General features: G+C 39.4%; 1 protein-coding gene across 1 annotated transcript; it reads left to right on the plus strand.

Moving 5' to 3' along the window:
- Nucleotides 1–274: 274 nt before the first annotated feature.
- On the plus strand, nt 275–14,581 carry FAM98A (family with sequence similarity 98 member A). Its single transcript, XM_044450791.1, has 9 exons — nt 275–354; nt 742–836; nt 2,814–2,962; nt 3,827–3,961; nt 4,677–4,861; nt 6,431–6,511; nt 9,100–9,216; nt 11,703–11,870; nt 12,764–14,581. The coding sequence occupies exons 2-9, from the start codon at nt 784–786 to the stop codon at nt 13,541–13,543; spliced, it is 1,668 nt and encodes a 555-aa protein (XP_044306726.1). The 5' UTR covers nt 275–354; nt 742–783; the 3' UTR covers nt 13,544–14,581.
- The last annotated feature ends 2,631 nt before the right edge of the window (nt 14,582–17,212 follow it).

Consider the following 17,212-nt stretch of genomic DNA (forward strand, 5'->3'; position numbering starts at 1 on the left):
CCAGCTCTTTCCAACGTGGTTCCCCAACAGATACAAAAAAAGGAAAGCGAGAAAGAACCTCTCGGGCTGTCTTCCTCTGTGCCTGACAGTAAATATTTTTTGAGCTTAGCAATATAACTTCTCGCATGAAAAAAATGAGGCAGTCTCTTAAACAGAGACCATCTGTTAAAACTAGAGAAGAAGCCGGCTGGTTATAAAGACGTAGAGCAAAGCGTTTTTAATCAGGCGTGACTTGAGGCGACTCCCGAAGACGGGGTGAGAGGTCAGGCAAAGGGGGCCTTCGCTCTTTTCTCGCCCTTCCCCCGCTCCTGACATGCCAACCCAGCAGTCGGCGGCGTAGCAGCTGCGCAAAAGGTAGGGGCTGGGAATGTGGGGTCTGCGGCGCTGCTGAGCGGAGTCCCCCCTGCCCTGGGAAGGGAGGGCAAAGAAAAGAGCATTCTGTGAATGCAGATAAGGGAGAGATTGTGGGGCAGAGGGCCGATTAAATGGCTGCCCCCTTCTTGATCACGTTAGAAGGAAAGGGGGTGCAGTGGGGTGAGGTGGGGGGAGTAAATGGAACTGTTCTCAATAGCAAGACCGTAAATCTGTGTGGGACAAACTCGTGTGTGTGTGTGTGTGTGTGTGTGTAGAAGCAGTAGCCTTGATCGGGGAGGGGGAACATTAATTCCGCGCCGGCTCAGTCTGTATGATAACGGCCATTTGATTCGCTCGGACATTACTCACACAGTTTGCTTTTGGCAGGTTCCAGGCTTGTTTCTCTTGCGGTGATTCTGAAGCTTCAGGATGGAGCTTGAGCTCATGGAGAATGATATTCTAGAGTCGCTTGAAGACCTAGGGTATGTATGAAAGCAAGCATGAATAAGTACTTTTGATTACTTTTGGTAATCAAACCTTTTATCATTATTTAATCTGCCTTATTACTTTGTACCCCATTTGAGGATAGGGGTGATCGCTTATTTCAGTTCTTTAAAATCCTGCTGAGTCTTTGAAGTTTTAACTGGGATGCTTGCCTTCATTGAGCTGTAGGGCTTGAACAGCCTTCACATGCATTTCATAAACAATTTGAATATTTAAAGTATTTTACAGAACCATGAGGATGGCCGGCAAACAATTTATGCTAGTCGTCTATGACACCCATGCCATTTTTCTTTGGCTAGCATAGTGGGAAATGCATGGATGGGCAAATAATTTTTTTAAGTTATAACTAGTACTTAAACGCTGGGAATATGGGATAGCCTTTGAAGAGAAAGCATATGGATAGGTGAGAAATAAATACCATATATTGGTTCTCATATTTACTGTACCAAAGGTTCTTATTAATGTTGAAAGTATTTTTCTCTGAAGTTTTCAGAAGCTCACAATAGCTTTTGTTTTTGTTTGAGCATCTGAAAGAATTGATAAAAGAAGATGTACTTTAAAATATTTGTAGCAGTCAGTTTTACTTGTTGCAAATCTTTAATCATTTCTCTATCTGGCAGTAATAAATTTGGCAGTAATATGGCTGTATGTATCTTCTAAATAGGATTATCGAGTGATTTGTCTGGAATGTATCGTGCAAGGACAAATATTTGGACTAAGATCCAAAGAAGTGCTGACTATATATGGGCAGGGGAGGGGGACTATACATTAAGCCTGAGGGCCAAACTTGACCCTTCCTGGGGGAGAGGCTAGATGGCAATGCACTTTCCTCACTCTGCCTCTTTCATCTCAGCCACTGATTGTTTTATGGCTTCCTGGCTTTTGTGCAGTTTTTCTCCATTTTAAAAGATTGAAATGTCTCCCTGAAGGCTTAGTTATTGGCAGTAAGAGTTTAAGGTGTAATCCTATGCATGTGAAGGAAAAAGCCCAGCTCAAGGAGAGTAAGGGGAAGGAAGTCAGAGCTCTAATGCTGGAGTGGTGTCTCTGACTTCAGAGCTGGGGATCTGAAGTGTTCTGTGACCCCTCAGATAATGTCTAGGGGCTGTAAGAGCATTGCCTCCATTACAGTATGCTGTCATTTTTTGCCCATTTACCTGACACTGGAGTGCAGCACCTGAGAGCTTCTATGAGCTTGATCTTGGCACTTGGGCTGAATGACAAGGTTCCCTACCTCTGCTGTACATGCATGTACTGTGGGAAGAATGATTTTTCATCTGTTTTGAAGAGAAAGCCACTTTTAAAACTAAGCAGAGACTCATAGCTTTGGCACTCTTGTGAAAAAATAATTGCAGCTCTGGCTACCTGATGAGTTGTGCCAGAAAACTTGTTTGAATAGAAACCTTGGTTAGTTGTTCATATGTCAGTACCAGTGAAACTTACAATGAATCACTTTTAAAGTTATACATTCGCTGCCCTTTTTATATGTATATTGTATCTCCATTTTACATCCTACAACAAGATATGTCTTTGTCCTAAGGATGTTACAATCCGAACTGGAAATTTTACATGCAGAGACAGTAGCAGAAGGAACAAAATGGAGTGGCAAAAATTTCAGACTACAAGAAGAGGGAGGACTGGAAGAAGCAACCATAATAGGGGAAGAATGTTAGATTAAAAAAAAAAAAAAAAGCTAACATTTGATTGAACATTGATCCTGGTGGAGAGTGAGGCTCTAGGCTTTGATTCTAAGGATGTTTATTTGGCAGGAAGTTCCCTTTCAATCTTCCAGATAATTTTTAGCTTCTAAGTGACTGTGTTAGCATTGAAGTATTAGTATTCTTATTATATATATCATATCATCAGTATAGGTGCACAGAATGTGTCCCTGATAATTTGTGCAGTGAATTTTAATAATGTGAGTGTACATCCTTATTTTGGTTCTCTTTGTTTACCAGTTACAAAGGCCCATTGTTAGAAGATGGAGCTCTAACCCAGGCAGCTTCTGGTGGAGCCAGTGCTCCTGAATATACCAAACTCTGTGCTTGGCTAGTAGCAGAATTGCGTTTATTTTGTAAACTAGAGGAAAATGTACAAGCGACTAACAGTGAGTAGTCATGACTCTGACAGAACTTTGGTGTCTTTTATACTAACCCCAAACACTTATGCTTCCAGTATTGGTTTTTCAGATTTGATTATTGTTCGTCATAGTTGAATTCTTTTAGATTTTTTTTTGTATATAAAGCAGGATATAATCCCCTGTAGGTTTTAAAAACACTGTATTATAAAGATGGACTTGCATGTTAGCATGTGATATCTTCAGCTGTACTTTGTGCTGAAAATAATTACTATTTTTGCATACAGGCAATTCATATTCGGTGCCAAAAACAGCACAATTTTGCAGTCATCATGAAATATGCAAACAGAGTTGTGTGCATAATTTACTTTATTGTACGTAACTGATTATCCATAATTTGGTATTGAGAAGGAGCTTTGCACAGCACTGAAGCACCACTGAAACTCTACTGATGAAAATTTGACTTAGCCACAGTTTTCAGAGCTCAACAAGTGTACTTGTTCCCTCATTTATCTTTGTGCTCATAAGGTCTAGAAACATGCTCTTTTTAAAAATGAAATCTAAGCTTCTTAGAAAACTGAGTATGTCTCAAATACCACATTCTGTCTTTCTGTGTACTCCTGTGGAGTCACAGCTTATACATATATGTTTTCCAAGAGTGGGCAATAAAAATTAGTAGTTTTCTATGATGAATCATTCTCATCAATAAGTATGATGAGTACTCTTTTTCAGATAACTTTCATAATTTTGTTAGAAATCTTAATTTTATTTTTGAGAAACAGTCTGCTTTAATACTTAGTTATGGATTTTGAGTTTGTTTTGTCTTAACACATTCTCAAGAGTTTGCATATTTAATAGCTGATTTTTTTAAACTAAGATGATCTTTGCCTTAAGGTCCAAGTGAAGCCGATGAATTCCAGCTTGAAATGAGTGGCTTACTGGGTGAAATGAACTGCCCTTACACAACACTAACTTCAGGAGATGTCACCAAGCGCCTTCTCAGTCAGAAGAACTGTCTCCTGCTGCTCAGTAGGTTGAAGGAAATGTCATAGAAAACATAAGAGAAATACGTCCTCTCCCCTGTTGCTGCTTGAGAGTTTATGATAATAGTAGGACTGATGTATTTGGAACTGTTGAGGCCCTAGAATCAAATTTTCTATGCTGTATTGGTAGCTGCATCAAAATCTAAAGCTACAAAATGTCTTTCTCTCTGGTTTGAACAAGCTTAGCTAATAAAGAAGTTTAATGTTTGATAATTAAAATAAAAGCAAGGGATGCAGTTAGCGGAAAGAAGAAAAATGTATCAATGAGGTTTATTTACCTAGTTTATACTTTTAATTATACAATAGCTGTTGGGTGCCATTTTTAGTGGTAGCCAAGGGAGAGTGTGGGTAGATGGGTGCTTAGGAAAGCTTTGCTTGCAATAGTCCATTTAGCATTCTAGTTACATGATGCACATCTTCATGTTCTCACATTCTTTGAAGGAATTCCTCAGAATTCTACTATTGGCTGACTTGATCACTGTTACTCTTGGGTCCTAATTGGGCAGGCTAGTTGATTATACATTCTTCTTTAGAATGTTGTCCTGTCTGAATCTTTTCTCTGGGTCAGTTGATATGAACATGTTACCATGTACAGAACTAGATTCCTTCATTGGTTAGTGTCAAAATTATTGTCAAACATGAACTCAGTTGTATTGTGAGCTTGCCTGCATTGTGTGGAATGGTAACTTTTCTTCTTTCAGCATACCTCATCTCAGAACTGGAAGCTGCCAGAATGCTGTGTGTGAATGCTCCTCCAAAGAAGGCCCAGGAAGGTAGTGGCAGTGAAGTCTTTCAGGAACTGAAAGGCATATGTATTGCTTTGGGCATGTCGAAGCCTCCAGCCAACATAACCATGCTTCAGTTCTTCAGTGGAATAGAAAAAAAGGTAAGAATTTACTTGGTTTGGATCCAAAGTTCCTGATGGCAAGCAGTTTTAAAGCACCAATGTACTTTTTCATCCCCTTGCTGTGAGATGACACTTTTGGTGACTCCCCCAGACCTGAGGATTGCATTTTTTTCTGGGCCATGATAGCTACCTAAGTATATGTGGATAGAAGAATGTGTGCCTGTATGTGCATGCATGTATGTGCATAGAATACAGCTTGCAGTCCTTTTGATCTAAGTTCATAATTATTTGTATGGCACTTATTTAAAGTATTTACATGCTATTTTTAAATAAAAATATTTCTGGGGCAGCTTAGAAATACAACAGTAAAATGCATAGCTTAAAAGTTTAAAACATTAGTTTAAATGCTAAATGGATTAAGTTAAAATTCTGCAGATACAACAGCACAGGATAAAATTGAGAGCAAAAGCCTGGGAACATTAAAAAAAATCCTTGCCTGGTGCTGAAAGACCTAAGAGTAGGCACCAGGTGAGCCTCTTTAGGGAAAGCATTCACAAGTGTGGCACCACTGTTGGGAAGGTCCTTGTCTGTAGTCACTGTCCATCTTGGCTTGGATGGTTAGGAAACCTGGAGGAGTGAGGAGTGTTTTGTAAAAAGTGGTCTTCAGGTACTTCAGGCCACAAGCTGTTCAGGGCTCTAAAAGTTAGCACAGTGTTAAAGGTTAGCACTGATTCTCTTGGAGGGATAAATTGTTTGGTGTTAAAAGCATTTGCTCCTTTGTTTGACCAGAAATTATTCTTGACCAGAAATTATCCCTCTCTGTCAGACTTTCCATTCCTGAAATACTATTGTGAAATTATCAATTACCTTCTTGTGCAAGTCTTGGTTTCTTGGGCATTTCAATTATATGTGAAAAAGCAAAGGTAGTTGTGTTGTCCCAGCAATAATAAAATAAAGCCTGTAGTTTTGGGTGGTGTAGAATTGTAAATGAGTTAACTAAATATTATGCAAAAATGCCACTGTTTTCTTGGTGGGGAAAACGGGAGAGTGAGGCTAATGTTGAAACAATGAAGTCTTCAGGTAGTCATACTTTTAAGATGTAATTTGGGAGAAGCTATCTGAGGTTCTATTAGGTTCTGTTCAGAAAATAGATTAAGTTCAGGTTCAGAAAATAGATTAGGTTCTATGTTTGAGGATGTCCCTAGCTCTACGGGAACAATGGTTAATTGTTCATTTTGAAAACATAAAATCCAGCTGTTACTTAGTTCTGTCTCCATCTGTTTCTTAAGATTAAACTTGTCAGATTCCCTTTACTCTGGCTTTCCACATACTGTTTTTCACATAATGCTGGAAAAGTAATCCATGTTTCTGTTCCATCCAATGAAAAGGTTTTTTTTTTTTACTTTACTAATGGCATAATCTTATTCTGAAAATATGGCAGAAGGTCTTTATTTTAAACTGGCCAGGTTCTTACATTAGATCTGAAAGTGTCAAAATTGTTTTCTAGATGTATTACATGCAGAAACTTTCCTTTCATTTATATGGCTTTCTGAGGAAGAGAAAGTGAGCTTTCAGTAAGATATATTAACACGGCATATTTTCTTACAGTTGAAAGAAACACTAGCAAAGGTTCCTGCAAGTCATGTAGGAAAGCCTTTACTGTCAAAACCACTGGGCCCAGTTCATTGGGTAAGTTTTTTGTCCATAGAACTCTTAACTTTTAAGTCTTTTTTTATTGGACTTTTTTGGAGTTCTTTCAGGTATATTCAAAGCACATATTTAATAGCAATTCACTTGGATCCTTGTTTGAGCATAGCATAGTTTATATGAATGTAGCAGAAGATGGTATTTTTCTGAAATTAATGAATAGCATTCTTTGTGAGCATGAGGTTTTCAAAAAATTGTGTTATTCAAATTGTACTATGCTGGAAGCAGAAAGGGGATGAGATGTAAGTGCTTCTACAGGCAAAATGTAATTCAATACAGTTATCCACTTGGCTTAGGGAAGTGAATTAAACTGCTAAAGTGGAAAAGCAAAAATCTTAATCAAAATCTATCTCAGCGTGCATGTGAATTAGCTGTTCTGTCTGGGGATGATGGGAGTTCTTGTCCAACTCATCTGGAGGACATCAGGTTGGAGAAGACTGGTCTAAGTATTCTGAAATATGGAGAGTCTCAATTTTATTGAGATAATAAAGCAATATGCATTTGAGGAAAAATCTTCTTGGCTCTTCAACAAGTTCAATGCAGTCAGGTGTCCAGTTTCTGATTATTGTTTCCCAGTGCCCTCAAGGAAAGTGAGATAAGTAAGTTAGTCCTTCAGGAGAATAATGAAGGAGCTCGTTAAACTGGAGAATATATGTCATAATTTTTGTTATGAAGTGATTTAATCTTGCTCTCAAGGCAGTACAATCCAGAAGATTTATGTGTGAAATAGTGCTCCTAGCAACGTGTAGGGAAGAAAAAAACATTTTGCTTTTAAATGGAAAATAACAGTCCAGCTATGGAAACTTTCTGGGAAATAAGCAGAAGATGCTTGCTATGGTTTTAATAAGGCTACAGAGAATTTTGGAAATGTGACTTTCAGGTTGATGATTCACATCTTGTAATCTGTGGATGGACTATAGCAATAGCAGTAAAAAGGGATGAAGTCCAGGTTACTACGAGTCTGCAGGGTTTTAAATATGAAACTTTGAAATTGGACACTTTTCCATGATGCCATGCCAGTTCGACTTCAGCCACACTTAGAAGTGCAACATCTGAATGCCAGTAATTGTAAAGACTATCCTGAATCCAGATGGTATGGATCGTCTGGAATGGAGAAGAGTTCCAAGTCTTCAAAGTTCATGAGTCATTGCTTTGATGGGAACTATAGTCCATCCTTCTAAAATTAGTCTTGGCATCTCCAGTGATGTTTCAAACAGGAGCTGTTTCTCTGGCATACAGCCACTGAGGCGTTCTTTTTCTTGCTCTGCAGCTTTGAAATGATGCGTGTCTTGCTGGTATTTGTTCTTAAGGTTTGATTCAGAATCTGCCTTCTGTGAAACAAGGGACTTCTTTGGTTGGCAGGAAGCTCTACTCATAGTAGATGCCTCTGTCCAATTTTCAAGGAATTCCCTCTTCCTCTTCCACCATAGAACAGTGTCCTCTAAACTTTTCTAGTTTTTGGGAAAGGTACTAGAGGGGCCTATGTGGGGAGAAGAGGGAATTCTGCCTTCATCATCTTCCTGAAAGTACCTAAATCTGCATCCCAAACAATAAGTATATGTTTAATTAAAATGCAACCCCCCATATTTTTATTGCACTTGCAGTACTAATTGAGGCACTTAATTAGCTAGTCTTATTCTGCCTTTCCAGTGTTTGGACTACTTTTCTCATAAGTTTGCTTGAATTAGGAGTTAGGTTATCAGTTGAGATTTAAAATTAGTTGAGTCTTCATGGCACGATTTATTTATTTATTCATTTATTTAATTTCTATATTGCCTATTAGTCAAGAATATTAGTCTATATTGCCTATTAGTCAAGACTCTGGGCAGTTTACATAATCAAATGATTCTGCTGTTGCTCTTTTTTTTGTCAAGACAAATTATATCACCATTAAAACAATTCTAACATTTTTATAATTTTTGGGGAGTTGTCAGACAAAGCAAATTTGCCATTTGGTGAAAATTATGCTTGGAAAAATAATACTGAAGACTAGTGTGACAAATGCTTTTTTCCTCTAGTGAGTTTAAATTCATGTTTCTGTTTGACATGCAGTTAAAATGATCAAAGATTGATTAATCATCCTTCTATTGTGTCAAACAGTTTGCACAGATGTACAATTTAGGGCTTATTCCTTCATAGATTGAATTATTAAGATTATAAAGATAGAAACAAATGTCCAACACATGTGTTCCTCTCGCTGCCCCCTGTCTCTTCTCGCACCAGCTTTTGTTCTTTAAGCATTTTTAAACCACAGTTTTCTGTTAATGTTGGTAAACAAATAGTAAATAAACAAGGGTTTTGAAGCAGACTGAAACCATGGCTTAAAATCCTGCCTAATAAACTTAATATTACATCTTAATTTCCTTTTATATCTTAAATAAGGAACAGTGAAAAGGATCGGGTTGAATCCTTCAAACTAGTGCACAATAAAGGAGTATATGGACTCAGTTCATTTTCCTGTCCTAGAATGTTATGTCTGATCCACTCTTAAGGTGTTGCTCTGCTGGGCACACAGGTTTAATACTGTTTTGTTTCTTAGATTTCAGCAAATTTCTGTGCTGTCATTTCAGGAAAAAATTGAAGCTATTAATCAAGCCATAGCCAATGAATATGAAGTCCGGAGGAAATTATTAGTGAAGCGTCTGGATATGACTGTCCAGTCATTTGGCTGGTCAGATCGAGCAAAGGTACAGCTTGCTTTCTGTAGGCAGGTTTTGTACCTGCAAAGAGCTTTCACTGTCTGTTATTAATGCAACTTTCTGTGCTAGTTAAATGGTGCTGGGGTAATTCCACAGTTGAGTTGACCTGGTCTGGGAACATTTAGTTAGAATGAATCTTGACAAGTGGGCTTGTAACAAAACAGGGCAGTGTGGAGTGCTCCCTGTGCAAAATTCCAGCCACTTCGTTCCATTCCCTTGGGCTCCGTTGTCCCCCACCTCAACCCCTTCAGCCAGCCTTCTCTTGCAAGCACACTCAGTCCTCATTATTGGACTGTTTTTTGGAGTTTCCTGAAGTTTTTTTTCTAATGGTTTTTGCAATCTCTGGGGTTCTGCAAACCCTCCTATTGTGGTTATGGATGATGCCAGGCAACTCACTACATAGCAGTTTGCTTTTAATTGTATCAATAGAAGAGGTTCTGTTTTCTTGGTTTCTTAATTCTGCAATTGCATAGGGATAATTCATCTTAATGACTGCATAGCCATGCTATTCAAGATCAACTGACTACCTTTTTCTCCCTTTTCAAATGGAAGTATTGTCTATAATACTGCTTATTAATTGGTTTCCAAAATGTAATCAAATGGCATTGCTTCTCCACTCGGTGCCTGGTCACTATTTTGTTTTACCGTGGCTTACAGCTGCCCACTTTCAGTAACTCTGCCATCCCCTTTATCATTCTTGCTGCAAAGCTCTCAGTCTCCCAGCTCTATTTGGGAAGGACTGCAATTGAATGATAAAACATAAACAGCAGGACCCCCTGTAATTGCTGTCACGGTTTCACTTTACCAAGGTTGACCATCTGCCCTCCAAATTTGTGGGGATTAGGGGCACAGGGCCCCCACAAAAGTAGAAAAACTGCAGGTATTGCTAGGGGAAAACCATGGATATCTCTAGGCAACTATGTACTTTGTTTGGAGATGCCATGTTCTTTGTCTTATTACTAGCCTGCCTCACTTAACGTGCTTTGTTTCTCAGTGGGCGTGAAGACTCTAGAGATATTTGTGGTTTTTTCTAGAGATATTTGAGGTTTTTCCCTTTGAGATATTTGCAGTTTTTCCACTTTTGCAGGCTTCCTGCACCCCTAACTCCTGCAAATGTAGTGTTTGCTACTATCCACAGTTTGAGGCATCCACTGGGGGTGGCTTGGATCCTGTCCTCCATGGATATGGGATTCCTGCTGTACATGCTACACATATCATGGACTGAACCTCAAACCTTATGATATCTAGGGTCTTGAGTCACAGGGCTCAGAAATACTACTGTATATGACCCTCATTATTGGGTAGCCAAGGCTGGGCTAAAGAAATAGATAGTATAATTCAATGCAAGACAGTTTCTTTTGTTACCCCCCACTTTACATCCCTCATTTAATTTTGCCTAAACTCCCTACTGATAACAAGCTCAGGGACTAAAGTTGAAAAGCTCATATCATGTGGCCTGTTTTTTTTTTTTAATCTCCTATCATGTATGTAGTTCAGAAAGTGAGAGATCAAGCAACTGATGTTAAATAGGAGATGAAGTATGGGAAGTTTGAAGAGAAAAAAAATACTAGGATCTGGATCTGCTTCTGCAGAGTTCCATACTTCCCCATCAGCTTTTTGCAAGATATCAGGATTTTTTTCCTCTTATCTTTCCTTGTCTTTACCTATTGCTGCTCCCATTAGATGCAGGAAATAGGAACTGCTGAATGGATTAAAAGCAAGATTTTGACCAGTAAGACTTTGCAGGTTTATTGGCTGAGAGAGAGAAATTAAATATAAAGTTTAAAATTACTAAATATGGATAGGAGCTTCAACACAGTTGCAAGATATGCCTGAGAGAGATGTGATGTAAATACTGAGATATTGTTCATTATGAAAGCTATTCTGGCAAATAGAAATGTATAAAATGTAGATCCCTTGGTGATTCTTTGCTGTATTTACTTTATTATTTTTTTATTTCTCAAACTGTACTGTTAATCAAAAGAATAGAAAAAATAGAAAAAATGTTAAAATTGGATAATTTGTGTATTTGGGCTACTCATTCATGTGCAAGTGGATCCAAGAAAAGGGGTTGAGAGATAATAGAAAAAAATGGATTCAGTCTTCGGACATTGGAACAAAATTTGTTTTCTGAATCTATTGACTAGCCTACTTAACAACAGTCCCAAAATAAGCTACAGATTTTGTTCTCTGTTCCTCAGCAGTAGTGTTCAAACTAATCATATTGTGGGGGAGGCTCCAGAGCCATACTATCTTATTTGCATAAGGCCAGAAGATCATTGTTTTGTTATGCTCTGTTTCAGGAATGCACACAGTATTTAATTAGGATAACTATTATCTGAGTTTTAATCTGACATTGAAGCTACTGTTATTTGCTACACTAGGGAATGAATAGTTCAGCTGGATGTTTCAGCAGAAGATCACTGCTAGTTGTTGACTTACATTCATTCTGTCTCATTTTCTTTATGTAACAGAGTCAAACAGAGAAATTGGCTAAAGTCTATCAGCCAAAGCGTGCCATGTTATCCACCAAAGGCACTATATCTGTTGCTCACCTCTTGGCAGCGCGACAAGACTTGTCAAAGATCATGAGGACTAGCAGTGGGTCTATCAGAGAAAAGAGTGCATGTGCCATTAATAAGGTATCAGTGTTGCTCCATTGATGCAAATTAGTGCTTGATATGCAGGTATTAAGTCTATTAGATAAAATATTGTGCATGTGATGGAATAGCACTGCCTTTACACATGTATGTGCATGTTACCTCTCCACCCACCTTTCAGTTCCTTTTGCCAAAGTTAAAAAAATAAGAGGTAGGAATGACAACAGTTCAGTGGTTATACATTGTATACAAGCTGTAAACTGTTCTATGTCCTCAGGCTAATACAGGAGGTAGATCAGCATCTCTGAGCTAGGAACAACCACATCTTTGATTGCAAATGGCTTCTCTGTTTGCTTAGGTTATTTTAACCATTGTTTTGCAAATTATATTGGTATAAGCCTATGTCCTAATATATGTATTTGTGGTATCCTGGAGTAGGATTGGAATTTGTATGCAGTATAATATGATGGTCATGTTTATTTGCAGTATTGCAAAATAGTCACAGCAAGATGTTTCTTACAAAGTGCACGTGTAATTATGTAGATGCTTCTTCATAGCTGCATTTATCTACAGGAGCATGTTGCTAGATGGCGTCCAGTAAAGACAGTGGAGCCCAGGGGATAATGTGCAGGCTAGAGAGAGATGAATGCAGGTTCCATCTCAATCATGGATTTATTCAGTGGTCTAAGTGTCATAGTCATGGCCCTACTCTGTATTCATGTGATCTAACAGTGATCAAGTCTTAACATTTCCCACTTTGAAGAATCACCCCTCTACAATTACCTTGCAACTCTTTTTCCTTTTCCTTCTCTTTTTTTCCTTACATGGACTCAACATTGTACTTGTATGGGGTTTCATGTGTTGCCAAATTATTAAGTAGTATAGTTCTTGATTTGTGTTTACTCTTCCAATGCATTGGTCTCTTCTACTTGTAGGTGTTAATGGGCCGAGTGCCTGACAGAGGTGGTAGACCCAATGAAATTGAACCACCACCTCCTGAGATGCCACCATGGCAAAAAAGGCAAGATGGTCCTCAGCAGCAAGGTGGTGGAGGCAGAGGTGGAAGAGGTGGCTATGAATCATCATATGGAGGTCGTGGAGGCTATGAACAAGGAGGACATGACAGAGGAGGCCGAGGAGGATATGACCAAGGAGGTTATGATAGAGGAAGCCGAGGAGGATATGACTCATATGGAAGTCGAGGAGGTCATGAACATGGGGGTCATGAACGAGGAGGACGAGGACGTGGTGGTTATGAACATGGAGGCAGAGGGGGAGGAAGAGGAGGCAAACCCCAAGGAGGCTGGACTGATGGTGGAGGAAGTGGCTATCAAGATGTCAACTATAGGGATAGCAATTACAGAGACTCAGGCTTTCAAACTAGTGGGTACCATGGTGGCAGTGGTGGCAATTATCAAGGCGGTGGCTATGGTGGTTACCAATCTTCATATTCAGGAAGTGGATATCAAGGTGGCAGTGGCAACTATCAACAAGACAACAGATATCAAGATGGGCACTCCGGTGATCGAGGTGGAGGACGTGGCGGTCGAGGCGGACGTGGAGGACGTGGCGGACGTGGCGGGCAAGGAGGTGGCTGGGGAGGAAGAGGTGCACAGAACTTTAATCAAGGGGGTCAATTTGAGCAGCACTTCCAGCATGGCGGTTATCAGTACAATCAGTCTGGATTTGGACAAGGAAGACACTTCACAAGCTGAGGCTACATAAGCTTCCATTTTGTTAGAGCTCATGTAATAGAAGTCTGTTTATGATTTTCTTTTTGAATTCAAAGCATACTGCACATGACTGGCTGCTTTGGGAAAACTATCTTTGCTTTTCAACATTTGTGAAGTTACAGACAGTCTGATGCTTCCTAAAATCTAATTGCAGCCTTTCTTCTCCAGGACTCTCAGAACTCTTAAGCTGTGTTTCTGTGTGCTGGAGGAATCTCTAAACTTGGAGTACATGCCTGTTTATCTCAAAATCAGTATGTCTTCCTTTTCTGTATTGGCTTTTTCTTTTCCAGCCTGCTGTTCAAACCATTTTGAAACTTACTTTTCACCTCGACTTTCTCTAACCAACAAACTCACTGCGAACTTGTACTGTAAAGCTGCAGATGTGTGTGCAGTTAACTACACATAAGCCCCATTGAAGTTAATTGGCTTTATGCATTCATAACTGCACATTATTGCAGCCTATTTCACTAGCCCTGTGTCTATTATATGAGCTCTACAACTGACAACTTGTTCAGTAGCCTTATCCTATCACTCATTGAAAACATCACATGTCCACACCAGAAATCCCCACAAAAGGTCATATCTCAAACCAAGCTACATTGTGAACAGATAATATGTGTAGCCCTGTGCTTCAGCATAATTCAGACTCACTTTCATCCCTCAAAAAAATAGTTGATTCCCCTGACCAGCCTAATTTTTACTTGAAATTAGCTAGCAGTAATGGCAATTTGAAACCTGTTTTATGCACGAGTTAATACCACTGATCAGCAAATGCAGGATGACTTCATTTTGGCATTTAACTTAAGACAAAATGCTCTTCCGCTGGTTTGTTACATTTTTCCTTACTAAAGTTGCATCAATGCGCCTTGCCTGGATTTTTTTTAGGTGTGTGTGTGCGTGTGCATACGTGCGTGCGTGTGTGCGCGCACGTGCGCAGAAACATTGTCAAGCTGTGAAAGAAAATGGGTGAAGGTGTGCTATTGTGTAAAAGGTAAGCAATAAAAGTATCTGTTCTCTTTATTGTTTTTTCTTTAGTTTTTAATTAGAGGTGCATTGGCATAGCTAGTTAAGAAGCACTTTGCTGGCAAGATTTGATACTGTGAAAATAGGAAATTGGGGGGCTTCACACTGGGTTCTCTCTGTGCTACGTAGCTGTGACAAATACGCGCAGAACAGCTGCTGCTAGTGGTGGTGGTAGGAAAATGCAGCTGTGCCAATGGAAGCAGAATCACTGCTGTCACAATGGTGGTGTTTATATCCAGTGTTGCTCCTAATGTATGAGTCAACTAGATCTTTCTCAGCTCCTGCTATTCCGTGCATCTGGGTTCTGTATCTCAGAAAATGATGCCTCATTAGCTTTGCTCAGGTGTTATGCCTAAACAGCGAATAGCAACTAATGGAAGTGCGTGCTGCTGCCATCCCTTCCACTCAGTTGACCTTCCCACATAGATAATCATAAACTAGAGGGAATTGTTACACCCCGAACGTGCTTGGGAACACCAGGTTTTTGGTGTTTCTGATTACAGGGAGGATTTTCTATGCATGTTCAGGAAAACTTGTAGAATCCTCTTTCAGATGAAGCTGCTTAATGCAAAAAGATGAAGGAGCCGAGAGGGCCTGGCTTGTTGAATCCTGTTAAGGCCCAGCAGTTAAAAATAAGTCAAGTAGATCTAGTTAAAGTAACTGGTGCATGTGAATTAGCTTCAGCAAGCATCGGATTTTATTATTTCTACTGCCAACATACTTAAAATTTACAAAAGGGTTTCACATGAATATAAACGCTCCTGCTTAAGTAAAAGGAAGTGCTACTCTATTTTCAAGGCTGTTTGGATCTTAATTCCTTGTTCAAGTTTTGTGGGTACTGGTACTGCTTCTGATGGGTCATGGGAGTGTTTTTTGGCTGGTGTGTGAACATGTGGCAGTCTCCACACAGCAATATGAGAGAGTGGTGGCTCATGAACAGCAAATGTATCCAGCTTGTTCTTTGCAAAAGTGATGTGATCAGTAGAGGTCATTGAACAATATGGCAACATAAAGGCTTGATTCACACATAACAGCAACCTGAACTATGGGTTGCCATTGAAGTGTAGGTTGTTTTGAATCACAAATTATGTGCAAACCCTGTTCTGTGGTTCAACAATAGGTGGTTAACTATGAACAGAAGAGTTGTGAATTCTGGGTTTGTGGTTAAGAAGCCATAGTGAAACCATAGGGCAAGGGTTCCAGTAATGAGAACCCATGACATAATGGTGGCCAAAATGACATAATAGTAACAAAAACAGTTCTAGAAGCTGCTTGTAGAAGGTGTTCATATAACAGCAATGGTATGAGCTTACAATAATAAAGAACTGAACTGTTAAATTTGGGTTCTGCTTTATGGCCTTATTAAGGCAAGGATCACTTCCCTGAAGAAATACTACTTTGCTATAGTCATCATGTGAGCAATTCCAATTGTGTCGGCCATCCTAATAGTTGTTTTCCTCACTTAATACCTATGAAAAACCAAATAGGAGCAGGTATATGACCTCCCAACATTTTATCCTGTTACAGGATTGTTTCCTGTTAGAGTGACAATTGTGTGGCAAGGGCCTATGTAAGAGAGACATTCATTCTGTATGTTGGTGGCTGCATACAGAATGAATGGAGCATAGAGCATGGGACTGTGTCATGGGGAACGGGCTGCTACATTGCTGAAGCAACCGGAAAAAGCACGCGAGGCTATAAACGGACCTTGGCTATACTGCTTGGCTTCAGGAAGGACACTTTTTGTCATTTTCATTTATGAGGGAGGTGGTCCATGTGCACACTGAAGCATTGGCCTGCACTCTTTACAATATAGGTTGCAATATAAATGCAATGAACACCAAGTGTTTTGCCTCTGACAGAACTTTTTTAATACTGCAGTTTACTTAGTAGCCTCAACAGTTTAGCAAAGTTTACCAGTGCAGACTTATATGCATGCATTCATTAATAGCCATGGCTTTTATTGTTATATAGCCAGTCCCTGAGTTATGAATGTGTGTTACAAACAACTTGTACTTATGAACAAATTGCTATAAAGCCTATTAATTTAAAAAAAATGCTGTGGAAAATTGTCATTTCCATAGAGAGAGAGGAAGTGAAATTGGGGAGAAAGAGGGCCTCAAAAGCACGCCTTCCTGCCCTGTCCATCTGGAGTGGGAAATCTCTCCAGCATTTCCTTGCAGCAAAAAGGAGGCACTGATGAGTTTGGGCAGAGGGGGGTAGAAATATTCATAGTTTTTCCACTTTCACCGGGGTCCTGCACCCCTAAGCCCCATGAATGTGGGGGGGGGGTAACTATCCATACTTTGACCTGCATATGAATTCAATGCAAAAATTAATTTCCATTTTCTCAGGAATGGAACTCATTTGTAACCTGGGGACTGCCTGCATATCCAAGGGTAGTTCTAAAGATAGCTGAGAAGCCATGTGCGTGAAATAATTATCTACATTTTACATAAACTGAATATTAATTAGATAGTATATTGCCAGGTTTCATGCATATGTAAATATAAAAGCATTTCTCAAATGTAATTCCACATTTTATGGACCTCTACATTTCCTAGCTCTTTCTTATCTTGGTCCCACTAAAATAACTGAGTACCTAGGCAGAAACTAGATTGTTAAATT

Source organism: Varanus komodoensis, unplaced genomic scaffold (genome assembly GCF_004798865.1).
Source record: "Varanus komodoensis strain SLA01 unplaced genomic scaffold, ASM479886v1 scaffold1, whole genome shotgun sequence".
In the NCBI taxonomy this organism is placed as follows: Eukaryota; Metazoa; Chordata; class Lepidosauria; order Squamata; family Varanidae; genus Varanus; species Varanus komodoensis.